At 44.1% G+C, this 24399-nt stretch overlaps 1 protein-coding gene across 2 annotated transcripts in view; it reads left to right on the top strand.

Annotated features, from left to right (window-relative positions):
• The window catches only part of RAB31 (RAB31, member RAS oncogene family), a 123987-nt gene that overhangs the window by 86109 nt on the left and 13479 nt on the right, over positions 1–24399 (top strand). For both annotated transcript variants that reach the window (XM_081252445.1, XM_081252444.1), the window contains one exon: positions 12451–12560. In XM_081252445.1, the coding sequence (XP_081108571.1) occupies positions 12451–12560 (110 nt within the window). The remainder of the gene's footprint in view (positions 1–12450; positions 12561–24399) is intronic.

Genomic DNA, 24399 nt, shown 5'->3' with positions numbered 1-24399 from the left:
ATGTACCCTGTGTCCCCCGTTCTTCTGTGGAATAGTGATGACTGGCCTGGGAGCCTTCCTGGGCCGTAAAATAAGGGGCATGAGTCAAATAAATGTACTCAGGCTCTGAGGAAGTTTGAGCCTCCTACTTACTTGTTTCCTCCACTTGCTTCATTTCCGCTATGTTTTTGGCATTCTCTAAGAAAGTGGTGCCATCTTTGTAAAGATGTGTGAAGTAAACACCTTCTATGTGCCAGGTATAGTTTTGAGCACTTTATTATATCAACTTATGTTACATTTATATTTTTTATATAAATTAATTTATTTATTTTTGGCTGCATTGGGTCTTCATTGTTGCACATAGGCTTTCCCTAGTTGTGGGGAGCGGGGTCTACTCTTCATTGCGGTGTGCGGGCTTCTCATTGCAGTGGCTTCTCTTGTTGCAGAGTATTCCATACTGTGCAACAAGAACATAAGCCACGTATATTTCTTGTTCTGTAATATTCTTATCCATGTTCTCTGCACACTTTGGTTTGGATTGTTTGGATTTTTAGAAATTTATTTGTAACACGAGCACCTAAATCAAGCTCTAGGTGCGCGGGCTCAGTAGTTGTGGTGTGCGGGCTTAGTAGTTGTGGCTCATGGGCTCTAGAGCGCAGGCTCAGTAGTTGTGGCACAGGGGCTTAGTTGCTCCGCGGCTTGTAGGATCTTCCTGGACCAGGGATCCAGCCCATGTCCGCTGCATTGGCAGGTGGATTCTTAACCAATTTGCCACCAGGGAAGTCCCTACGTTACATTTAAAATGGTAAAGCGGAGGCCCTGAACCAAGATGGTGGAGTAGAAGGATGTGCTCTCACTCCCTCTTGGGAGAACACCAGAATCACAACTAACTGCTGAACAGTCATCAATAGGAAGACACTGGAACTCACCAAAAAAGATAACCCACATCCAAAGACAAAGGAGAAGCCACAATGAGATGGTAGGAAGGGTGCAATCACAATAAAATCAAATCCCATAACTGCTGCGTGGGTGACTCACAAACTGGAGAACACTTATACCACAGAAGTCCACCCACTGGAGTGAAGGTTCTGAGCCCCACGTCAGGCTTCTGAACCTGGGGGTCCGGCAACAGGAGGAGGAATTCCTAGAGAATCAGACTTTGAAGGCTAGCGGGATTTGACTGCAGGACTCTGACAGGACTGGGGGAAACAGAGACTCCACTCTTGGAGGGCACACACAAAGTGGTGTGTGCATTGGGACCCAGGGGAAGGAGCAATGACCCCAGGGGAAACGGAACTAGACCTACCTGCTGGTGTTGGAGGATCTCCTGCAGAGGCGGGGGGTGGCTGTGGCTCACCGTGAGCACAACGACACTGGCAGCAGAAGTTCTGGGAAGTACTTCTTGGCGTGAGCCTTCCCAGAGTCCAGCATTAGCCCCACCAAAGAGCCCAGGTAGGCTCTAGTGTTGGGTTGCCTCAGGCCAAACAACCAACAGGGAGGGTACCCAGCCCCACCCATTAGCAGTCAAACGGATTAAAGTTTTACTGAGCTCTGCCCACCAGAGCAACAGTCAGCTGTACCCACCACCAGTCCCTCCCATCAGGAAACTTGCACAAGCCTCTTAGATAGCCTTATCCATGAGAGGGCAGACAGCAGAAGCAAGGAGAACTACAATCCTGCAGCCTGTGGAACAAAAACCACACGCACAGAAAGATAGACAAGATGAAAAGGCAGAAGGCTATGCACCACATGAAGGAACAAGATACAACCCCAGAAAAACAACTAAATGAAGTGGAGATAGGCAACCGTCCAGAAAAAGAATTCAGAATAATGATAGTGAAGATGATCCAGGACCTTGGAAAAAGAATGGAGGCAAAGATCGAGAAGATGCAAGAAATGTTTAACAAAGACCTAGAAGAATTAAAGAACAAGCAAACAGAGATGAACAATACAATAACTGAAATGAAAACAACACTGGAAGGAATCAATAACAGAATAACTGAGGAACGGATAAGTGACCTGGAAGACAGAATGGTGGAATTCACTGCTGCGGAACAGAATAAAGAAAAAAGAATGAAAAGCAATGAAGACAGCCTAAGAGACCTCTGGGACAACATTAAACATTACAAGGGTCCCAGAAGGAGAAGAGAGAGAGAAAGGACCCGAGGAAATATTTGAAGAGATTATAGTCGAAAACTTCCCTAACATGGGAATGGAAATAGCCACCCAAGTCCAGGAAGTGCAGAGAGTCCCATACAGGATAAACCCAAGGAGAAACACACCAAGATACATAGTAATCAAATTGGCAAAAATTAAAGACAAAGAAAAATTATTGAAAGCAGCAAGGGAAAAACGACAAATAACATACAAGGGAACTCCCATAAGGTTAACAGCTGATTTCTCAGCAGAAACTCTACAAGCCAGAAGGGAGTGGTATGATACACTTAAAGTGATGAAAGGGAAGAACCTACAAGCAAGATTACTCTACCCGGCAAGGATCTCATTCAGATTCGATGGAGAAATCAAAAGCTTTACAGACAAGCAAAAGCTAAGAGAACCAAACCACCAAACCAGCTCTACAACAAATGCTAAAGGAACTTCTCTAAGTGGGAAACACAAGAGAAGAAAAGGACCTACAAAAACAAACCCAAAACAATTAAGAAAATGGTCATAGGAACATACATATTGATAATTATCTTAAACGTGAATGGATTATATGCTCCAACCAAAAGACATAGGTTTGCTGAATGGATACAAAAACAAGACCCATATATGTGCTGTCTACAAGAGACCCACTTCAGACCTAGGGACACATACAGCATGAAAGTGAGGGGATGGAAAAAGATATTCCATGCAAATGGAAATCAAAAGAAAGCTGGAGTAGCAATACTCATATCAGATAAAATAGACTTTAAAATAAAGAATGTTACAAGAGACAAGGAAGGACACTACATAATGATCAAGGGATCAATCCAAGAAGAAGATATAACAATTATAAATATATATGTACCCAACATAGGAGCACCTCAAAACACAAGGCAACTGCTAACAGCTATAAAAGAGGAAATCGACAGTAACACAATAATGGTGGGGGACTTTAATACCTCACTTACACCAATGGACAGATCATCCAAAGTGAAAATAAATAAGGAAACAGAAGCTTTAAACGACACAATAGACCAGATAGATTTAATTGATATTTATAGGACATTCCATCCAAAAACAGCAGATTACACTTTCTTCTCAAGTGCACATGGAACATTCTCCAGGATAGATCACATCTTGGGTCACAGATCAAGCTTCAGTAAATTTAAGAAAATTGAAATCATATCAAGCCTCTTTTCTGACCACAATGCTATGAGATTAGAAATGAATTACAGGGAAAATGTAAAAATCACAATCACATGGAAGCTAAACAATACGTTACTAAATAACCAAGATATCACTGGAGAAATCAAAGAGGAAATCAAAAAATACCTAGAGACAAATGACAATGAAAACACGACGATCCAAAACCTATGGGATGCAGCAAAAGCAGTTCTAAGAGGGAAGTTTATAGCTATACAAGCCTACCTCAAGAAACAAGAAAAATCTCAAATAAACAATCTAACCTTACACCTAAAGGAACTAGAGAAAGAACAAACAAAACCCAAAGTTAGCAGAAGGAAAGAAATCATAAAGATCAGAGCAGAAATAAATGAAATACAAACAAAGAAAACAATAGCAAAGATCAATAAAACTAAAAGCTGTTTCTTTGAGAAGATAAACAAAGTTGATAAACCATTAGCCAGACTCATCAAGAAAAAGAGGAAGAGGACTCAAATCAATAAAATTACAAATGAAAAAGGAGAAGTTACAACAGACACCGCAGAAATACAAAGCATCCTAAGAGACTACTACAAGCAACTCTATGCCAATAAAATGGACAACCTGGAAGAAATGGACAAATTCTTAGAAAAGTATAACCTTCCAAGACTGAACCAGGAAGAAATAGAAAATATGAACAGACCAATCACAAGCAATTAAATTGAAACTGTGATTAAAAATCTTACAACAAACAAAAGTCCAGGACAAGATGGCTTCACAGGTGAATTCTATCAAACATTTAGAGAAGAGCTAACACCCATCCTTCTCAAACTCTTCCAAAAAATTGCAGAGGAAGGAACACTCCCAAACTCATTCTATGAGGCCACCATCACCCTGATACCAAAACTAGACAAAGATACTACAAAAAAAGTAAATTACAGACCAATATCACTGATGAATATAGATGCAAAAATCCTCAACAAAATACTAGCAAACAGAATCCAACAACACATTAAAAGGATCATACACCATGATCAAGTGGGATTTATCCCAGGGATACAAGGATTCTTCAATATACGCAAATCAATCAATGTGATACACCATATTAACAAATTGAAGAAGAAAAACCATATGATCATCTCAATAGATGCATAAAAAGCTTTTGACAAAATTCAACACCCATTTATGATAAAAACTCTCCAGAAAGTGGACATAGAGGGAACCTACCTCAACATAATAAAGGCCATATATGACAAACCCACAGCAAACATTCTCAATGAGCAATAACTGAAAGCATTTCCTGTAAGATCAGGAACAAGACAAGGATGTCCACTCTCACCACCATTATTCAACATAGTTTTGGAAGTCCTAGCCACGGCAATCAGAGAAGAAAAAGAAAAGGAATCCAAGTTGGAAAAGAAGAAGTAAAACTGTCACTGTTTGCAGATGACATGATACTATACATAGAGAATCCTAAAGATGCCACCAGAAAACTACTAGAGCTAATCAATGAATTTATTAAAGTTGCAGGATACAAAATTAATGCACAGAAATCTCTTGCACTCCTATACACTAAAAATGAAAGACCAGAAAGAGAAATTAAGGAAACAATCCCATTCACCACTGCAACAAAAAGAATAAAATACTTAGGAATAAACCTACCTAGGGAGACAAAAGACCTGTATGCAGAAAACTATAAGACACTGTTGAAAGAAATTAACGATGATAACAACAGATGGAGAGATAAACCATGTTCTTGGATTGGAAGAATCAATATTGTGAAAATGACTATACTACCCAAAGCAATCTACAGATTCAGTGCAATCCCTATCAAATTACCAATGGCATTTTTTATAGAACTAGAACAAAAAATCTTAAAATTTGTATGGAGACACAAAGGACCCTGAATGGCCAAAGCAGTCTTGAGGGAAAAAAGTGGAGCTGGAGGAATCAGACTCTCTGACTTCAAACTATACTACAAAGCTACAGTAATCAAGACAATATGGTACTGGCACAAAAACAGAAATATAGATCAATGGAACAAAATAGAAAGCCCAGAGATAAACCCACACATATGGTCAACTAATCTATGACAAAGGAGGCAAGGATATGCAGTGGAGAAAAGACAGTCTCTTCAATAAGTGGTGCTGGGAAAACTGGACTGCTGCATGTAAAAGAATGAAATTAGAACACTCCCTAACACCATACACAAAAATGAACTCAAAATGGATTAGAGACCTAAATGTAAGACCGGATACTATAAAACTCTTAGAGGAAAACATAGGAAGAACACTTTTTGACATAAACCACAGCAAGATCTTTTTTGATCTACCTCCTAGATTAATGGAAATAAAAACAAAAATAAACAAATGGGACCTAATGAAGCTTCAAAGCTTTTGCACAGCAAAGGAAACCATAAACAAGATGAAAAGACAACCCTCAGAATGGGAGAAAATATTTACAAATGAATCAATGGACAAAGGATTAATCTCCAAAGCATACAAGCAACTCATGCAGCTCAATATTAAAAAAACAAACAACCCAATCCAAAAATGGGCAGAAGACCTAAAAAGACATTTCTCCAAGGAGGGCATACAGATGGCCAAGAAGCACATGAAAAGCTGCTCAACATCACTAATTATTAGAGAAGTGCAAATTAAAACTACAATGAGGTATCACCTCACACCAGTGAGAATGGGCATCATCAGAAAATCTACAAACAACAAATGCTGGAGAGGGTGTGGAGAAAATGGAACCCTCTTGCACTGCTGGTGGGAATGTAAATTGATACAGCCACTATGGAGAACAGTATGGAGGTTCCTTAAAAAACTAAAAATAGAATTACCATATGACCCAGCAATCCCACTACTGGGCATATACCCAGAGAAAACCATAATTCAAAAAGACACATGCACCGCAGTGTTCATTGCAGCACTATTTACAATAACCAGGTCATGGAAGCAACCTAAATGCCCATTGACAGGCGAATGGATAAAGAAGTTGTGGTACATATATACAATGGAATATTACTCAGCCATAAAAAGGAACGAAACTGGGTCATTTGTTGAGACATGGATGGATCTAGAGACTGTCATACAGAGTGAAGTAAGTCAGAAAGAGAAAAACAAATATCGTATATTAACACATATATGTGGAACCTAGAAAAATGGTACAGATGAACTGGTTTGCAGGGCAGAAATAGACACACAGATGTAGAGAACAAACGTATGGACACCAAGGGGGGAAAGCCGCGGGGTGTGTGTGTGATGAATTGGGTGATTGGGATTGACATGTATACACTGATGTGTATAAAATTGATGACTAGTAAGAACCTGCTTATAAAAAAATAAATAAAATAAAATTCAAAAATAAGTAAAATAAAATAAAATGGTAAAGCGTTCGCCCATCTGGCAGCACAGGGGCTAAGACCCGAGCGAGGGAGACATGATGAGGCTGTTTACTGAAGGAGAAGAACATTTTACTTCTGTGAGCAGCACGTTGAGCTACCTTCCTCACATTGGGTACTGACTAGGCCACCTGTCATTCAGATTCTGAATGAGAATTCACTGCCACAGTACTGCTCTTCTGCATGGGAGGCCCAGTGCAGGTCACCTGTCTCCACTGACTTTCAGGAGGGACACAGGAGGTGAACTTGCCAATGAATCCCTAGGTACACAGTGCTATTCTGCCCTGGCCTGCAGGTTGGATTCCCCTCCTGACAGGTGGGGCCCAGGAGCTCCTTCTTGGGATCCCTGACCTCCTCTTCCCCTGCCATCCGTGGTGCAGGCTCATGGGGAATTAAATAGCCCTGGGGTTGGAATGAGTCAGCTGCCGTGTTGCCGGGTTACACCCACCAGCAACAAAACATGGACCCTCATTGGGCGGCACAGCCTGTTGAGAAATCCGGAGCCACAAGAATGCTGTTTGCTGCCCTCCTGCCCCACGGGGAGCCTCCCAGGGCTGTGGGCTCTGCCTGAGTCCCAGACACATACCGTCCACGCTGCGTGGACCCCGCTGAAATATAGCACCTGATTACCATCCGAGCCTGGGGCTGGGAGGAGACACCCCCTTTCCTATGTTTTCAGCCCTAAGCCTCCCTCCTGGCCCTTTCAGAAGGCTGGGTGAGTCTTCGCCCCCCAGGACTTTTCCAGTTGTCCTTGTCAGCACTCCCCATCCTTCCTCCGAAGACCCCATGGTCCCTCTACCTCAGTCCTCCTCTCTGCTGAAGGCCACTGGGGGTGACTGTCACTCAGTCATTCAGCAGGTACTTACGGATCACCTCCTAGGTGCCTGGCACTGCTAGGATCCTGGCCCCTTAAAAACAAAATGTGGTCCTGATCGTAAGACATCCCACAGCCCATTAGGGAGATGGAATCTCACCAGGATGATGGCAGCCCCCAGGCTGCTCTCGAGGAGAGGGTGCTGCGCGGAGCTCTCCAGGAGGCCATGTGTGGAAGGGGGGTGGGGAGGGGTGGACCAGAGCAGGTGCAAGGCCCAGAAACAGATGTGAGCACGGCGAGGTCCCAGAGTGGCTGTCCCTTCGGGCATGAACGGGGAGGACTAAGGCAGGAAGCCTCGTCCTGCTAAGGCGCTAGGTTTCATTGGTTGGAAGACATGGAAGATTTCTATTCACGGGAATACTTGATAGATTTGTAGTTTTGAAAGATCCCCACGGTGGGCCTGGGGGTGATAGATTGCAGGAGGCTGGAGGACCAGTTAGAGGCAACAGCAGAAACCTGAGTGATGGGGACCAGGGCCTGATCACTTCGGGGTGAGAGGGGAGGGGACGCCTTGTAGGCACCTCCAGGGCTTCTGGCCTAGGAAACAGCAGGTTTACAGGGAGAGCCGCAGGTTTGTGGCTGAAAGGCGGTGAGTATAGAGAAGTGATGTTTTCCAAGCGCATTTGCTTTTCACACGGCTATGAGCCCTCTGAGACTCTAACCGCATGCCCAACGCAGGCCAGTTTGCTGGAGGCAGCCGCCCATCCCAGATCCTGACCCGTGAGGCTTTCACCACCACCCCCACCCCGCTGTCACCCAGCTCTGCACCCTCATCCTGACTCCATTTCTTCTTATGGTCCCTGGAAGTTGGTGTTTTTCTCCGTGGTCTCCAGGGTGACTTCTGGGAGTCCTGACTTTGTGTATGTAGCTTCATCTTGAAAGTCTGAAAATACTCTTTCCCATCAAAATTGACTAGCTGTGTGTTTATACCTTGGCTTGGGTGGACTCGTTTCAGTTTACCTGTTTAAGGCCTCTCACAGCGCCCAGCCTATGGCAGATATTCGGTAAATATTTGTTGAAAGAAATGAAGGAAAGTCATGGATGCCATGTCTCCTGTGATGGTGATTACAGAAGACCAGTTGATGCTGGCACCTTCCAGTCTCCCCGGGCTGTGTGTGGCCTCCCCCGAGACACAGCTGGGGGGTTCCAAGGTCACCGGATGGTCACACATCTGCCAGGGGCCCCGAGGAAGCACCCACTCACCTCCCCAGGGTTCTCCTTTCAGATTGTAGCTGTACCATTTGTTCCAGCGACAATTCTTGGACACCAACCAGGTGTCCTGCAGCTCAGCACATTTCTGATGCTGACTGACCCACAGTTAACACCGACCCCACGGGTCATGAACTCGGTCCCACGAGACTGCCCACCCCTTCAGATGCCACCTCAGGTCTTGGTTATCCCCAAGTCACCCACGCTTCTGCCCAGCAGATGACGCATTTTGGGGGTCCATGACTGGCCCGCCCAGGTTCAATAATTCACAAGAACAGACTCACAGAACTCAAGAAAGCACTAGACTTATGATTCATTTTTATAAAGGGTACAACTCAAGACCAGGCAAATGGAAGAGACACATTAGACAAGGTTTGGGGAGGTAGGGAGGGGCTGTTGTGTGGAGCTCTAACGCCCTCTCCGGGCACCCCACCCTCCCGGCACCTCCGTGTGTTCACCACCCCGCAGCTCCCCACGCCTCGTGTTCAAGGCTTTTTATTGAGCTGTCATTACTTGGTCGTGACTGATTAAATCTCCAGCCCCCCGCCCAAGGTTGGGAGCGGGGCTGAAAGCTCCCCCTCCTCTACTCAGCTGGGCAACCAGCTCCAGTCCTGCAGCCACTTCTGACACAGCCCTGACCCATCAGAAACTCAGGTGTGGTCTCCTGGGGTCTCTTCATGAATAACAAAGACGCGCCGACCACTGGGGAAACTCCATGGGCATCAGGAGCTCTTCACCAAGAACCAGGGACAAAGACATATTTCGTGTGAGACCCAGGAGTGGGTGGTCCTTCTAATCTCAGTTCATCTAAGAGGAGCGGGACTTGCCTGGCCTCCAGACTCCTGGCGTGAGAACCTGTTCTACAGGACGGGCTGCACCCGGCCTTCCTCCGCCCCGCCTCCAGTGTGCTGCAGTTTGGGGTTATTTCTTTGCCTGTAAAGATTGAAGGAACAGCTTCTGGAATGTGGGTGCCTGTTTGCTGGTTGTGACAGGAGCAAAGGGGGCAGAGCCAGAGGGCCCTGCGTTGGCCCCTGTCTCTGCCCCGAGTCACTGTGTCACCTTGGCAAGTCATTTGTTTAACGAGACCCGTTTCGAAACCTGGGGGAGATCTGAGGACACGCTTCTCTTCTCTCTGCATTTCAGGGCCCAGCATTGTTGGCTCTGAGAGAATTAACCCTTCTCGGAGGTTTACTGTGGTCCTCAGGATGGATAGGTTGTATTGCATTGCAGGTGACTTTGTTCTCACCGTAACCCCGGCAGAAACGATTCTGCTCCTCTTTGTCCAGCGAGGGGGCTGATGAGAGGGGAGTTAAGAACACAGGGGAGGTGTCGCTGCAGCTTCCTTGGTCGCCAGATGGGCCCCTACCCCAGGGAGAGATGAGCAGACACAGCCCGTCTTATCTGCTCCACCTTTGGGCAGAGAGGAGCCCCACCCTTCAATTTGTGGTTTGATAAAGACTGCCAGGAAGACGGAAGAAATAGGGTGACTTGCCAAACTGAACCTAGACAAGCCCTCCTCTGAAATATTTCAACTGTAAAATTCACCGCCACCAAAAAACTGAAGACTTATTTTTAATAACTGAGAGGCCCGGGGCTTGTCTGTTAGAAAACAAGAAAGAGGGTAGATTCAGGAGGGTCATTTTGCCCAGTGCATCTTTGGTGAGAATGATAACGCAAGTGCAGATTCCAGCTGACACGGCTCAGGAGGCCTCTTTTCTCCTGGGACCACCGTCTTGAAGGTGCCAGTGGGACCCTTTCCCAGGAAGTGCCTGAAAAGTCCTCCTCTCATATGATTTGGGGTCTGGAGAGAATTTAAATGCCAGGTAGAAGTTGCCCAGTAACTTTTTTTTTTAATATACATTTATTTATTTTATTTCTGGCTGCACTGGGTCTTCGTTGTTGCGCGCGGGCTTTCTCTAGTTGCGGCGAACGGGGGCTACTATTCGTTGTGGTGCACGGGCTTCTCATTGCGGTGGCTTCTCTTGTTGCAGAGCACGGGCTCTAGGCACGTGGGCTCAGTAGTTGTGACGCACGGGCTTAGTCACTCTGCGGCATATGAGATCTTACTGGACCAGGGCTCGAACCCATGTGCCCTGCATTGGCAGGAGGATTCTTAACCACTGCGCCACCAGGGAAGCCCTTCCCAGTAACTTTATGAACCAGTTGAAACCATCGATGAGGCCTATAGTAGAACTGCCCTCCCAGTTTTGACTTTCCCCTGCCCTCTGCCCTTTCCCTGTAGCATCCCCCTAGTCCAGCCCTGCATTCTCTTGCCTGCAGCACTGGAGGAGCTGGCAAACTCTCCCCTGCCTCCCCCTCTAGTCCCTTTCATGCCCCTGTTTCCCTAGGATGTGGAGCTGGCCCTCCATGACCACTAGGTGCCCACCTGCCCATTCACGATCCCTGCTGGACCCTCTCAGCCCCATCACTGACTTTCTCTGCACTCAGACCCCACGTCCTTCATCGTCAACCCTCCATTGTACCCAAGGCAGTGCTGGCTGGGTGCAGAGTTGACTTTCCATGGCACCTGGGATGGGGGAATGAGGGCGCTCCCCACCTGGGGGGCCTTCGTCAGGCTGCTGTATCTCAGGCCCTGGTCCATGTTCTCGCTGATGCTCATGGCCACACTTCAGTGACCTCCTCCAAGGCACCTGCCTGGGTTCCGTTGATCAAATGCATGGCTCTCTACCCGGCTACTCCTGAGCACTTTGCTATCCATACAGATATGACAGTGTTGTGTCTTCGCGTGTCCGTGGGTGTGTGTGTCTTTGCTCTCAAGTGTAGATTCCAAAAGGCAGGGACTAGGGTTTTCTCTACACCTGAAAGAAAGGCTGGCATACAACAGCACTCACTAAATATTGGTTGAATACATCAATAAACTTCTGGAGAATAGGCACTGTGTCTTTTTTTTTTTTTTTTTTTTTTTCGGTATGAGGGCCTCTCACTGTTGTGGCCTCTCCCGCTGCGGAGCACAGGCTCCGGACGCACAGGCTCAGCGGCCATGGCTCACGGGCCCAGCCGCTCCGCGGCACGTGGGATCTTCCCGGACCGGGGCACGAACCCGTGTCCCCTGCATCGGCAGGCGGACTCTCAACCACTGCGCCACCAGGGAAGCCCGGCACTGTGTCTTTTTAACTGTTTGGATCCACTGCAGTATCTTCACATGAAAAGTACATCAATAAATGTCTTTTTAGATTATTCATCTAAATGTGCCTTGGAGCTGTGAACATGCTCACTGCCAAACTTCCAGATCATGTCACATATTTTCTCTGATTTATAAAAGGCAATATATGGAAATCCTTAGAAAAGCATGTATGCATGCATGTGCACATACACAAATTTTTAAAAATATTGAGTCATTATTATGGGAAAAAACTTTTGGAATGAATCCTAACTCTGAAAGCTGGCCTTACTCCTAAAGCCTTTCCTACTGTTCTGGAGTTCTTTCCTTCGGTGGGACCGGGGACAGTAATTTATCTCCATGGATGCCCGAGACCAGGTTTTAAACTTGAAAAAGCCTCACCCATCTTAGGTTTTCAATACTTACTGAGCAACCGAGTTATTCTGCAGGACCACAAGGGAGCTATTTGCACGTGAGCTTTTTCTTTGTTCTGTCGGGTTATTTATCCTGTACAAACGAGCATTCATCTCTGTCTGGGTTTGCCCTCTTTTCCAGGGAGGTGCCCTTGAAGGATGCTAAGGAGTATGCAGAGTCCATTGGTGCTGTTGTGGTTGAGACCAGTGCAAAGAACGCAATTAATATCGAAGAGCTCTTTCAAGGAATCAGTAAGTACCTGATTTGTGTTTTCCGCATAGCTTTCATTTTTATGCTCTGGGAGTCAGAGGGTAAAAACCAGGGTGCTCCAGAGGAGAGCATCTCCTCTGTGTGAATTTGTCCGATGCCACGGATACTAAACCCTGCAGTTCTGCCCTGGTTACTGCAGACCCACACAGTGCATCCACATTCTCCATCTCCACGAGTCTGTGCTTTCACCTGCCGAGTCTGGGTTTCGTGAATCAAAATGAAGTAATCCTGTTGAAAAATAAAATTTATTTTAATCAAAGAATTATGTATTTTATAGCATTTTATGTTAGTATGTCCAGGGGAGGAGAAGGAAAATAGAGAGTGATAAAGGTATAGAAAACCAAAATCACCCATGAAACTGAATGACTCTGGGCAAACGAAGCAAGAGAAGCTTCTAGTCATTTCTTTTGCCTGGTGACCTTCGGCAAGAAGTGGTGTCTCCATCCCATGTGACCTGAAGTTGGGAAGTGGGTGGAGAGTTGGTGTGGAAAACTTTTCCTCATTTCTGATGAGTTTTTTTTTTGTTGGTTTTTTTTTTTTTTTTTTTTTTTTTTTTTGTGGTATGCGGGCCTCTCACCCTTGTGGCCTCTCCCGTTGTGGAGCACAGGCTCAGTGGCCATGGCTCACGGGCCTAGCCGCTCCGTGGCATGTGAGATCTTCGCGGACCGGGGCATAAACCCATGTCCCCTGCATCGGCAGGCAGACTCTCAACCACTGCGCCACCAGGGAAGTCCCGAGTTTTGTTTTTTAATTGAAGTATAGTTGATTTACAATGTTATGTTAGTTTCAGGTATACAGCAAAGTCATTCAGTTATATGTGTGTGTGTATATATATATATACTTTTTTTCAGATTCTTTTCTCTTATAGGTTATTACAAGATATTGAGCACAGTTCCCTGTGCTATACAGTAGGTCCTTATTGGTTATCTATTTTATATATAGTAGTGTGTATATGTCAATCCCAAACTCCTAATTTATCCCTCCCCTTTCCCCTTTGGTGATCATAAGTTTGTTTTCTATGTCTGTGAGCTGTTTCTGTTTTGTAAATAAATTCATTTGTATTTTTTTTTTACACTCCACATGTAAGAAGTGATATCATATGGTATTTGTCGTTCTCTGCCTGGCTTACTTCACTCAGCATGATCATCTCTGGGTCCATCTGATCAGTTACTGATGGAAGCTGATGGCTCTTGTCTTTGTCCCCAGTCCTGGGTCATGTTTGCTTCCCTATCTTTATGTTGGTCTCACGAATAACCTTTATCTGTGGCTGTTCCCCAGCTGACGGCCAGCTTGAACCTTCACAGCTTCCTTGGTAACAGCTTTCCATCCTGGGTCCCCCCAGAGAGCGACCTGCTGGTGGCTGTCTCAGGAAACTGTGTCCTGAGATGCCCTCGGAGCGTGTGCCTAGCCAGGTGCAGGGACCCAAAGCCCTGGGGTGCCCATCTCAGGAAAGGCCGAACCCCAGAACAGTTGGCAGTTGTTCTCAAGAACCTGGGCTGCAGGCAATTCCAGAAGGGAATTCCAGAAGGGAAACTGATGTTTTGGTCTTCGTGCAGCCTGCAGTCCCTGTTGGTGAACCTCTCAGAGGCAGAGGGGCCGTGCTTCCCAGGACAGATTTGATTTCCTTTCTGCTGGTTTTGGTTTGTTACTTCAGACTCTGAGAACCCACAGCAGGGAATATTTTGCTTGTTTCTCTTGGCTTGAAGGAGACTTCACCGCACATGAGGAACTCTGACCTGGGTTACTTACAGGGCCCAGGAACCCACGAAAGAAGCAGTGGAGCTCTCTGCAGCCCTGGTCCCACTTGTTCGCTGGGGTCCACATCCACTTCCCTTCCTTCCTCCTTCAGAAGGCTTTGTATTCCTGCTGTGGTTTCACCCTCAAAACAATAGTGTTCTCTGAGCTCTCGGGTCTCGGAGGTCAGACTAGCGCGCACCAGGGCTGTAGTTTCTTTTTTTTTTTTTTTGCGGTACGTGGGCCTCTCACTGCTGTGGCCTGTCCCGTTGCGGAGCACAGGCTCCGGACGCGCAGGCTCAGCGGCCATGGCTCACGGGCCCAGCCGCTCCGTGGCATGCGGGATCTTCCCGGACCGGGGCACAAACCCGTGTCCCCTGCATCGGCAGGCGGACTCTCAACCACTGCGCCACCAGGGAAGCCCTGGGGCTGTAGTTTTACGTTGGAAACCCCACATCCTCAGACTCCTGGTCCTTCCCGAAATTGGGCCGTGGGTGCAGGGCTGCACCGTGTGAGTCTGGGTGACGTCTAAGAGGGTTTGGATTGAGCTCATTCTGCTAACCTCGTATTTCTTCAAACTCTGTCTTTTCTGGGGACGTTCAGCTTTTCTGGTACGTCAGGCTAGTTGTACAGCTGGTAAACATTTTGTTTTTATGAATATGTATTAGTGGTTTTAATTAATGCAGCAGGAGAGCTCCTGACAACTGTGACATTCACAGCCGTCCCTGTGCAGCTCCTGGTATTTTCCAGAGCCCTCTCCCCAGCATCCACGCAGCTCTGTGTACCTGAAATTCACCTTGGGATTTCTGCACAAGCTAGGGGACCTTCCGAGGTTTCTGCAAAGTCACGCTTTTAATATAAAATGACATAAGGACTTCAAGGAAGAAAAGAAGCCTAAGCCCAAGCATTAGTCTCTCGACTCAAAAGCTATTCCTTTGCTCTGTTCAGCCAGTATAAATCCCTTCACGCATATGAGGTCTTTATGGATCAAAGTGATGGAGACTGCATAAGGAATTCCTGAGAGCCTGGTGGTCTGCTTCATTTAATTAAAAAAGAAAATGTTTTGCTTATAGCACTGGGTAATCATAGCTTCAAATCATTAATTCGTAGAGAAGCCATTGAATTCTTGTATCTCCTCATCTCCCACATCAAATAAACAGTTGTTTCTTTCTGTTTCATTAGACTTTGGTTAGAGTTGCCTTAGCAAGAAACCTGTGGATACCCAGACAGTGGCGAGATCTCCGTCCATATTTATAATGTGGACCCTGGTGCCTCCCTGGCCTCTGTTCCTTCAGGTGCATGTCTCCAGAGTGGGGTGTTGTCACCCACTTACAGGTTAACTTAAAACACAGTACCGAGCGCACCTAGATATATTAGAGCAGACACCTCGTTTATTTTCCTGCCCCCTGTTCCAACTTGTATTGCATATGCTCCTCCCTGAACTCAAAATAGGTCAAGATATTGCTGACACCTGTGCCCCCCAGAGCAGGGTTGCAGAGACAACATGCCCGGGAGAGAGCAGTCACAGAAAACCATGCAGGAGGAGTGAGAAGAAAAGCTGTTAAAGAGGTGTGCTTAAGCAAAATTGATTCATACGGACTCAGAGCAAGAGACCAGTGTTTCCCTTTTACATTCCCAGAAGGCCCGTAAGCCAGAAATGAGACAACTGTGTTTGGGGAACATAAGTTAATATATTTCGTAACTGGAAATTGTTAGCAAAATACTGTTTTCAGACTGAAGCTGCCCCGTAAAGTGTTTGGTGCTGCCCTTTGGGGGGGGTGGTCTGTGCCCACTTCGTTCTCTGGTTGGCATCCTCCTGGTGTTCTTTTCCACCGCTCACTTTTGGACCCGCTTTACCCAACGGTGTGTGGCTAATGTTCTTTCGTGCATCTCCATTCAGGGTTGTTCTTTTTTTTCAGCCACACCACGTGGCATGTGGGATCTTAGTTCCCCAATCAGGGATCAAGCCCACACCCCCTGCATTGGAAGTGCAGAGTCTTAACCACTGGACTGCCAGGGAAGTCCCATGGGGTTGTTCTTTTTTTTTTTTTCCCTGGGTTTTTATACCTTTAGTTTGAACACTAGCGTTTTCCTCTTTGAGTTAAAACATAGGAAGGATTCTTAGCCAATAAAATTATTGTCCATTGAGTTTTTAAGTTGGTGTGTGGAAACACAGAGAATACTTGATTGCTGTCCCAAACCTGTATGGTCTTCCCTATGAAACGACGCTGCCCGTCTCAGTCACCTTGAGAGGCAGGTGAGGAGCTCTGACAGCAGTAAAGGCTTCGTCTTGGCTCCCTCCTTCGTACATTCGCTCTCTCCCGCCCCACCCTGCATGAGATGCTCCTCCCTTCCTCCCCACAGATGATAATTCCCTGGAATCTCCTTCCTTCGTGAAGTCTCATGCATGGCTCTCACCTTTGACTTAAGGTTACTATGGTCTGCTCCATCACTTTGACACTTGGACATATTCTTTCTCTGAGTGATTCTCCAAGGGTTCCAGGTATGCGTCTCTTCTTCTGGTGAGCTGTAAGTCCTCTGGGAGCTGATCTCCTTCTGGCACATTCCCCATAAAGATGAGGCTAGGAAATAAGAGCGTGCCCAATGGAGGTTTTTGACTCTGGACCTTCCAGCTCATCTCATGCTGTTCCAGGAGATAATATTTCAGGGGATTCACTAGATCAAGTGAAATGTGTCACTTTTCTATGGGTACTTAAGTTGGCTAACACCAGCCCATTGGACAGGCCTCCTGTCTCTCTCTTCTTCTCTCTTTTGTGGGACAGGGGCCATGCTGGACACCAGGGACAGCCTGGGGAACAAAACAGACGGACGGTCGAGTGGGGAGACAGGCTGTGGGTACAGTCAAGTGGGTGTGTAATTACACATCGTAGTCAAGGCTGAGAAGCAAAAGTACAAGGACCATGGGGACAGTTACAGGTGGGGACTTTAGATTGGCTGGGGAAGGTCTCCCCAGGGAGATGGTTTTAGGCTAGACCCAAAAAATGAGAAGAGGGCAGAGAGCTCACGAAGAGCAGTCGGGCCAAGTGGACACGGTGTGTGAGTTCCCGAGGCAGGAAGTGATGGATCCTTTAAGGAAGACAAAGGAGGTGGGTGGGCTGCAAGGTGGGAGCTCAGGGACCACATGGGGGGGTGGGGGGGGAAGGGGTGTTAGAGACTGAGCCAGATGCTTGCAGGCCTTGTAGTGGGAAGATCCACCCTGGAGAATGTGTCTGGAGGAGGAGGATGCTGTTGTGGTCCTTTAGGAGGGAGGCCTGGATGAGGAGGAAAAACGTGGATGTGAATTTCAGAAGTCTTTTGGGAGTAGAACCAGGAACACTGGGTAGTGGTCCGAATGGGGAACAAGGAACAGCATGGTCCTGAGATGCACCCCAGGCTCTCTTCCCTGGAAGGAGGAAAGTGAGCACAGGAGCAAGTCCTCTGAGGCTGGATTTGCTAAGAGCCTGGCAGACAGGATTCTGGAGCCTGGGGAACAAGGTTTGCTTTGTGGATTTCAGTTATGCAACTCAAGTCCCCCACCCTTTTAAAAGAATCTCTCCCCGAGGGCAAAAAGACTTGGGGCTGCAGGCTCAACAGAAACATGTCTGGATTGGGCAGGACCTAGGCTGGACAGCTGTGCTTCTGCTCAGTTAACTTGAATACTGACTAGAGAACACAGGCTTTGTCCTGAACATCACATCTGGAGATGAAACTAGGCTTTTGTTTGTTATTAGTTTGAGAACAAGGTGAGAAATATTTGGTTTTTTTTAGAGTGAATGTAATTAGAGGTACAAGCATATGAGTTTGGAAAAATTAGAATAGGGTGTTAACATGAAAGACAGGAAGTTAAGGCTTATGGGCAGTAATCGTGTCTTGTCTGCAATCATTTGTTGCACAGAGTGTTAGCTATTTTAAGTTCACTGGATTTTGAAATTCTCTAGGTGGACACTTTTGGTTTGGAGCAGGTTAAAGAAATTTTAAAACAAAACAAAACATTTGCACATTTTATAATAGTACAGCAAACTGTCAAATGAAGGTAAGTTTAGCCTTTGTGGGACAAGGAAAGGACAAAGACAAAGCCTGTCCACTTTCTTAGCCCCTCAAAGTTAATTTACCAAATGCAATGATAGGAGACCTCTGCAAAAGAATGTAGTTTCAGAATGTGGGTAAGTTGGGTCTCAAAAGCCCTAAACATGCATATCTTTTATCCCAGTGATTCTAAAGAAGAAATTGACCAGGCGTGCAAAATGTAGTAATGATGTTTCACATAGAGCAAATTGTCATTCTGCGCCATTGTTGCAATTGCTTAAATATATATTAGCTCATTAATGCACCGTTTATCTTATGAAATAGGCACTGTTATCATCCCTATTTTATATCTGAGGAAGTTGAGGTGTGGAGAGGTTTGTGACTTGCTTCAGGTCACAGAGGGTCAGGATTAGAAGCCAGGCAGCAGGGCTTCAGAACCCAGGCTCTCAACTGCTAGTCTGTGTCATTGCAGATGGCAGTTTATGGTAACATTATTCATGATGGTGAAAAACAGGAAATGACTTAACTGTCCAAAACTTGGGAAATAATTTTTTAAAAATCATGGGACACCAGTATAAACTAGTGATTAAAAATGAGTTTGTAAATCTGTCTTTAGTGACATAAAAAGATAAATTGTTGAGTGTGAAACCAAAGTTATAGAGCAGTTTGTATAATACCCTGATTTTATAAAATATGAACCATATAATAGTAAATATATTCTCCTGGGCAAATATTGGGAAGATACACACACATTAAAATGTTAACAGTGGTTGTTTCATGGCGGTGAGATTGCAGGGAACTTAACAAAAGACTTTATTACAGAAAAATTTAAACATATACACCAGTAAACTGAATAACATAGTGAACCATCATGTACAGTCGTCACCTGGTATCCTTGGAGGATTGCTTAGGGCCCCAGCGAGGTTGCTCAAGTCCCTTATATAAAAGGGTGTAGTATTTGTATATAACCAAGCACATCCTGCCGTATACTTTAAATAATCTCTAGATTACAAATAATACCTAAGACAATGTCAGTGCTATGCAAATAGTTGTAAATACAATGTAAATGCTATTCAAATAGTTGCCAATGTGGCAAATTCAACTTTTACTTTTTGGAACTTTCTGGAATTTTTTTTTTCTCAAATATTTTCAGTCTGCGGTAAGTTGAATCTGTGGATACAGAACCTGCAGATATAGAGGGCAGACTGTACTCATAACCAAGCTGGTTTCATCCCTACCCCCTACTCCCACCGACCCCCCGCCTGTATTATTTCGAAGGGAATTCCAGACATCATTTCATCTGTAAATATTTTCAGCAAGTAACTTTTTTTTTACATAAAACAATGACATGCTCACCTTAATAATCATAATGCTATAATCATATTAATATCATCAAACATCCAGTGTTCAGATTTTCAGTGGTTCATAATTATCATAAATGGTTTCTTTGTTTGCATTTTATAGTTCGTTTGGATCAGGATGCAAATAAGCTCCACACACAGTGGATAAAATTGATAAAATTAGCTGGTGTGTCTTTTAAGCCCCTCCTTAGCAGTAGGCTCCCTCCTTGCAATTTCTTTGTGCAAGCAATTAGGTCAGTTGTCCTGATCCGAGTTTAAGACACAATGGATTTTGCTGAGTTCCATTTTAGTACCGAGTGGTATTTCATAACGTTAGTAAAAATTTGTTAATCCATTCACCTAAGCATTTGGGTTGTTTTCAGGTTTTGGCAATTAATTACAGGCAAGGCTGCGATGAGCTTTCATGTATAAGTCTGTGTGGGTAAATACCTAGAAGTGGCGCAACTGGCTTATCTCACAGGTAACGGTTCACACTCTAAGGGTCCCCCAGACTGTTCCAAAGCAGTTTTAGCATTTTACATTCCCACCACCAGTACAGGAGAGCTCCAGTAGCTCCAGCTCCTTGCCAGCACGTGGAATGGTCAGTTGATAAAATTTCAGTCATTCGAATGGGAATATAGTGGTCTCTCTTTACGGTTTTTTTTTTTTTTTTTAAAGTTTATTTATTTATTTTTTTAATTAGTTTCTGCTTTATAACAAAGTGAATCAGTCATACATATACATCTGTTCCCACATCCCTTCCCTCATGCATCTCCCTCCCTCCCACCCTCCCCATCCCACCCCTCCAGGCGGTCACAAAGCACCGAGCTGATCTCCCTGTGCTCTGCGGCTGCTTCCCACTATCTATCTACCTTACGTTTGGTAGTGTATACACGTCCATGCCTCTCTTTCGCCTTGTCACAGCCCACCCTTCCCCCTCCCCATATCCTCAAGTCCATTCTCAAGTAGGTCTGCGTCTTCATTCCCGTTTTGCCCCTAGGTTCTTCATGACATTTTTTTTTTTAATTCCGTATATATGTGTTAGCATACGGTATTTGTCTTTCTCTTTCTGACTAACTTCACTCTGTATGACAGACTCTAGGTCTATCCACCTCATTACAAATAGCTCAGTTTCGTTTCTTTTTATGGCTGAGTAATATTCCATTGTATATATGTGCCACATCTTCTTTATCCATTCATCCGATGATGGACACTTAGGTTGTTTCCAGCTCCGGGCTATTGTGAATAGAGCTGCAATGAACATTTTGGTACATGTCTCTTTTTGAATTATGGTTTTCTCAGGGTATATGCCCAGTAGTGGGATTGCTGGGTCATATGGTAGTTCTATTTGTAGTTTTTTAAGGAACCTCCATACCGTTCTCCATAGTGGCTATACCAATTCACATTCCCACCAGCAGTGCAAGAGTGTTCCCTTTTCTCCACACCCTCTCCAGCATTTATTGTTTCTAGATTTCTTGATGATGGCCATTCTGACTGGTGTGAGATGATATCTCATTGTAGTTTTGATTTGCATTTCTCTAATGATTAATGATGTTGAGCATTCTTTCATGTGTTTGTTGGCAGTCTGTATATCTTCTTTGGAGAAATGCCTATTTAAGTCTTCTGCCCATTTTTGGATTGGGTTGTCTGTTTTTTTGCTATTGAGCTGCATGAGCTGTTTATAAATTTTGGAGATTAATCCTTTGTCAGTTGCTTCATTTGCAAATATTTTCTCCCATTCTGAGGGTTGTCTTTTGGTCTTCTTTATGGTTTCCTTTGCTGTGCAAAAGCTTTGAAGTTTCATTAGGTCCCATTTGTTTATCTTTGTTTTTATTTCCATTTCTCTAGGAGGTGGGTCCAAAAGGATCTTGCTGTGATTTATGTCATAGAGTGTTCTACCTATGTTTTCCTCTAAGAGTTTGATAGTTTCTGGCCTTACATTTAAGTCTTTAATCCATTTTGAGCTTATTTTTGTGTATGGTGCTAGGGAATGATCTAATCTCAAACTTTTACATGTCCCTGTCCAGTTTTCCCAGCACCACTTATTGAAGAGGCTGTCCTTTCTCCACTGTACATTCCTGCCTCCTTTATCAAAGATAAGTTGGCCATATGTGCGTGGGTTTATCTCTGGGCTTTCTATCCTGATCCACTGATCTATCTTTCTGTTTTTATGCCAGTACCAGACTGTCTTAATTACTGTAGCTTTGTAGTATAGTCTGAAGTCAGGGAGCCTGATTCCTCCAGCTCCGTTTTTCGTTCTCAAGATTGCTTTAGCTATTCGGGGCCTTTTGTTTTTCCAAACAAATTTTGAAATTTTTTGTTCTAGTTCTGTGAAAAATGCCATTGGTAGTTTGATAGGGATTGCATTGAATCTGTAGATTGCTTTCGGTAGTAGAGTCATTTTCACAATATTGATTCTTCCAATCCAGGAGCATGGTATATCTCTCCATCTATTTGTATCATCTTTAATTTCTTTCATCAGTGTCTTATAGTTTTCTGCATACAGGTCTTTTGTCTCCTTAGGTAGGTTTATTCCTAGATATTTTATTCTTTTTGTTGCGATGGTAAATGGGAGTGTTTTCTTGATTTCATTTTCAGATTTTTCATCATTAGTGTACAGGAATGCCAGAGATTTCTGTACATTAATTTTATATCCTGCTACTTTACCAAATTCATTGATTAGCTCTAGTAGTTTTTCGGTAGCATCTTTAGGATTCTCTATGTATAGTATCATGTCATCTGCAAACAGTGACAGCTTTACTTCTTCTTTTCCAATTTGGATTCCTTTTATTTCCTTTTCTTCTCTGATTGCTGTGGCTAAAACTTCCAAAACTATGTTGAATAAGAGTGGTGAGAGTGGGCAGCCTTGTCTTGTTCCTGATCTTAGTGGAAATGGTTTCAGTTTTTCACCATTGAGGACAATGTTGGCTGTGGGTTTGTCATATATGGCCTTTATTATGTTGAGGAAAGATCCCTCTATACCTACTTTCTGCAGGGTTTTTATCATAAATGGGTGTTGAATTTTGTCGAAAGCTTTCTCTGCATCTATTGAGATGATCATATGGTTTTTCTCCTTCAACTTGTTAATATGGTGTATTACATTGATTGATTTGCGTATATTGAAGAATCCTTGCATTCCTGGGATAAACCCCACTTGATCATGGTGTATGATCCTTTTAATGTGCTCTTGGATTCTGTTTGCTAGTATTTTGTTGAGGATTTTTGCATCTATGTTCATCAGTGATATTGGCCTGTAGTTTTCTTTCTTTGTGACATCCTTGCCTGGTTTTGGTATCAAGGTGATGTCGGCCTCGTAGAATGAGTTTGGGAGTGTTCCTCCCTCTGCTATATTTTGGAAGAGTTTGAGAAGGATAGGTGTTAGCTCTTCTCTAAATGTTTGATAGAATTCACCTGTGAAGCCATCTGGTCCTGGGCTTTTGTTTGATGGAAGATTTTTAATCACAGTTTCAATTTCAGTGCTTGTGATTGGTCTATTCATATTTTCTATTTCTTCCTGAGTCAGTCTTGGCAGGTTGTGCATTTCTAAGAATGTGTCCATTTCTTCCAGGTTGTCCATTTTATTGGAATAGAGTTGCTTATAGTAATCTCTCATAATCTTTTGTATTTCTGCAGTGTCAGTTGTTACTTCTCCTTTTTCATTTCTAATTCTATTGATTTGAGTCTTCTCCCTTTTTTTCTTGATGAGTCTGGCTAATGGTTTGTCAATTTTGTTTATCTTCTCAAAGAACCAGCTTTTAGTTTGGTTTATCTTTGCTATCGTTTCCTTCATTTCTTTTTCATTTATTTCTGATCTGATCTTTATGATTTCTTTCCTTCTGCTAGCTTTGGGGTATTTTTGTTCTTCTTTCTCTAATTGCTTTAGGTGCAGGGTCAGGTTGTTTACTCGAAATGCTTCCTGTTTCTTAAGGTGGGATTGTATTGCTATAAACTTCCCCCTTAGAACTGCTTTTGCTGCGTCCCATAGGTTTTGGGTCGTCGTGTCTCCATTGTCATTTGTTTCTAGGTATTTTTTAATTTCCTCTTTGATTTCTTCAGTGATCACTTCGTTATTGAGTAGTGTATTGTTTAGCCTCCATGTGTTTGTATTTTTTACACATCTTTTCCTGTAATTGATGTCTAGTCTCATAGCATTGTGGTCGGAGAAGATACTTGATACAATTTCAATTTTCTTAAAATTACCGAGGCTTGATTTGTGACCCAAGATATGATCTATCCTGGAGAATGTTCCATGAGCACTTGAGAAAAATGTGTATTCTGTTGTTTTTGGATGGAATGTCCTATAAATATCAACTAAGTCCATCTCGTTTAATGTATCATTTAAAGCTTGTGTTTCCTTATTTATTTTCATTTTGGATGATCTGTCCATTGGTGAAAGTGGGGTGTTAAAGTCCCCTACTATGATTGTGTTACTGTCGATTTCCCCTTTTATGGCTGTTAGTATTTGCCTTATGTATTGAGGTGCTCCTATGTTGGGTGCATAAATATTTACAATTGTTATATCTTCTTCTTGGATCGATCCCTTTATCGTTATGTAGTGTCCTTCCTTGTCTCTTCTAATAGTCTTTATTTTAAAGTCTATTTTGTCTGATATAAGAATTGCTACTCCAGCTTTCTTTTGATTTCCATTTGCATGGAATATCTTTTTCCATCCCTTTACTTTCAATCTGTATGTGTCTCTAGGTCTGAAGTGGGTCTCTTG

Source organism: Mesoplodon bidens (genome assembly GCF_964165515.1).
Source record: "Mesoplodon bidens genome assembly, chromosome: 13".
Classification (NCBI taxonomy): domain Eukaryota; kingdom Metazoa; phylum Chordata; class Mammalia; order Artiodactyla; family Ziphiidae; genus Mesoplodon; species Mesoplodon bidens.
This window is presented reverse-complemented; position numbering and strand designations above follow the sequence as displayed.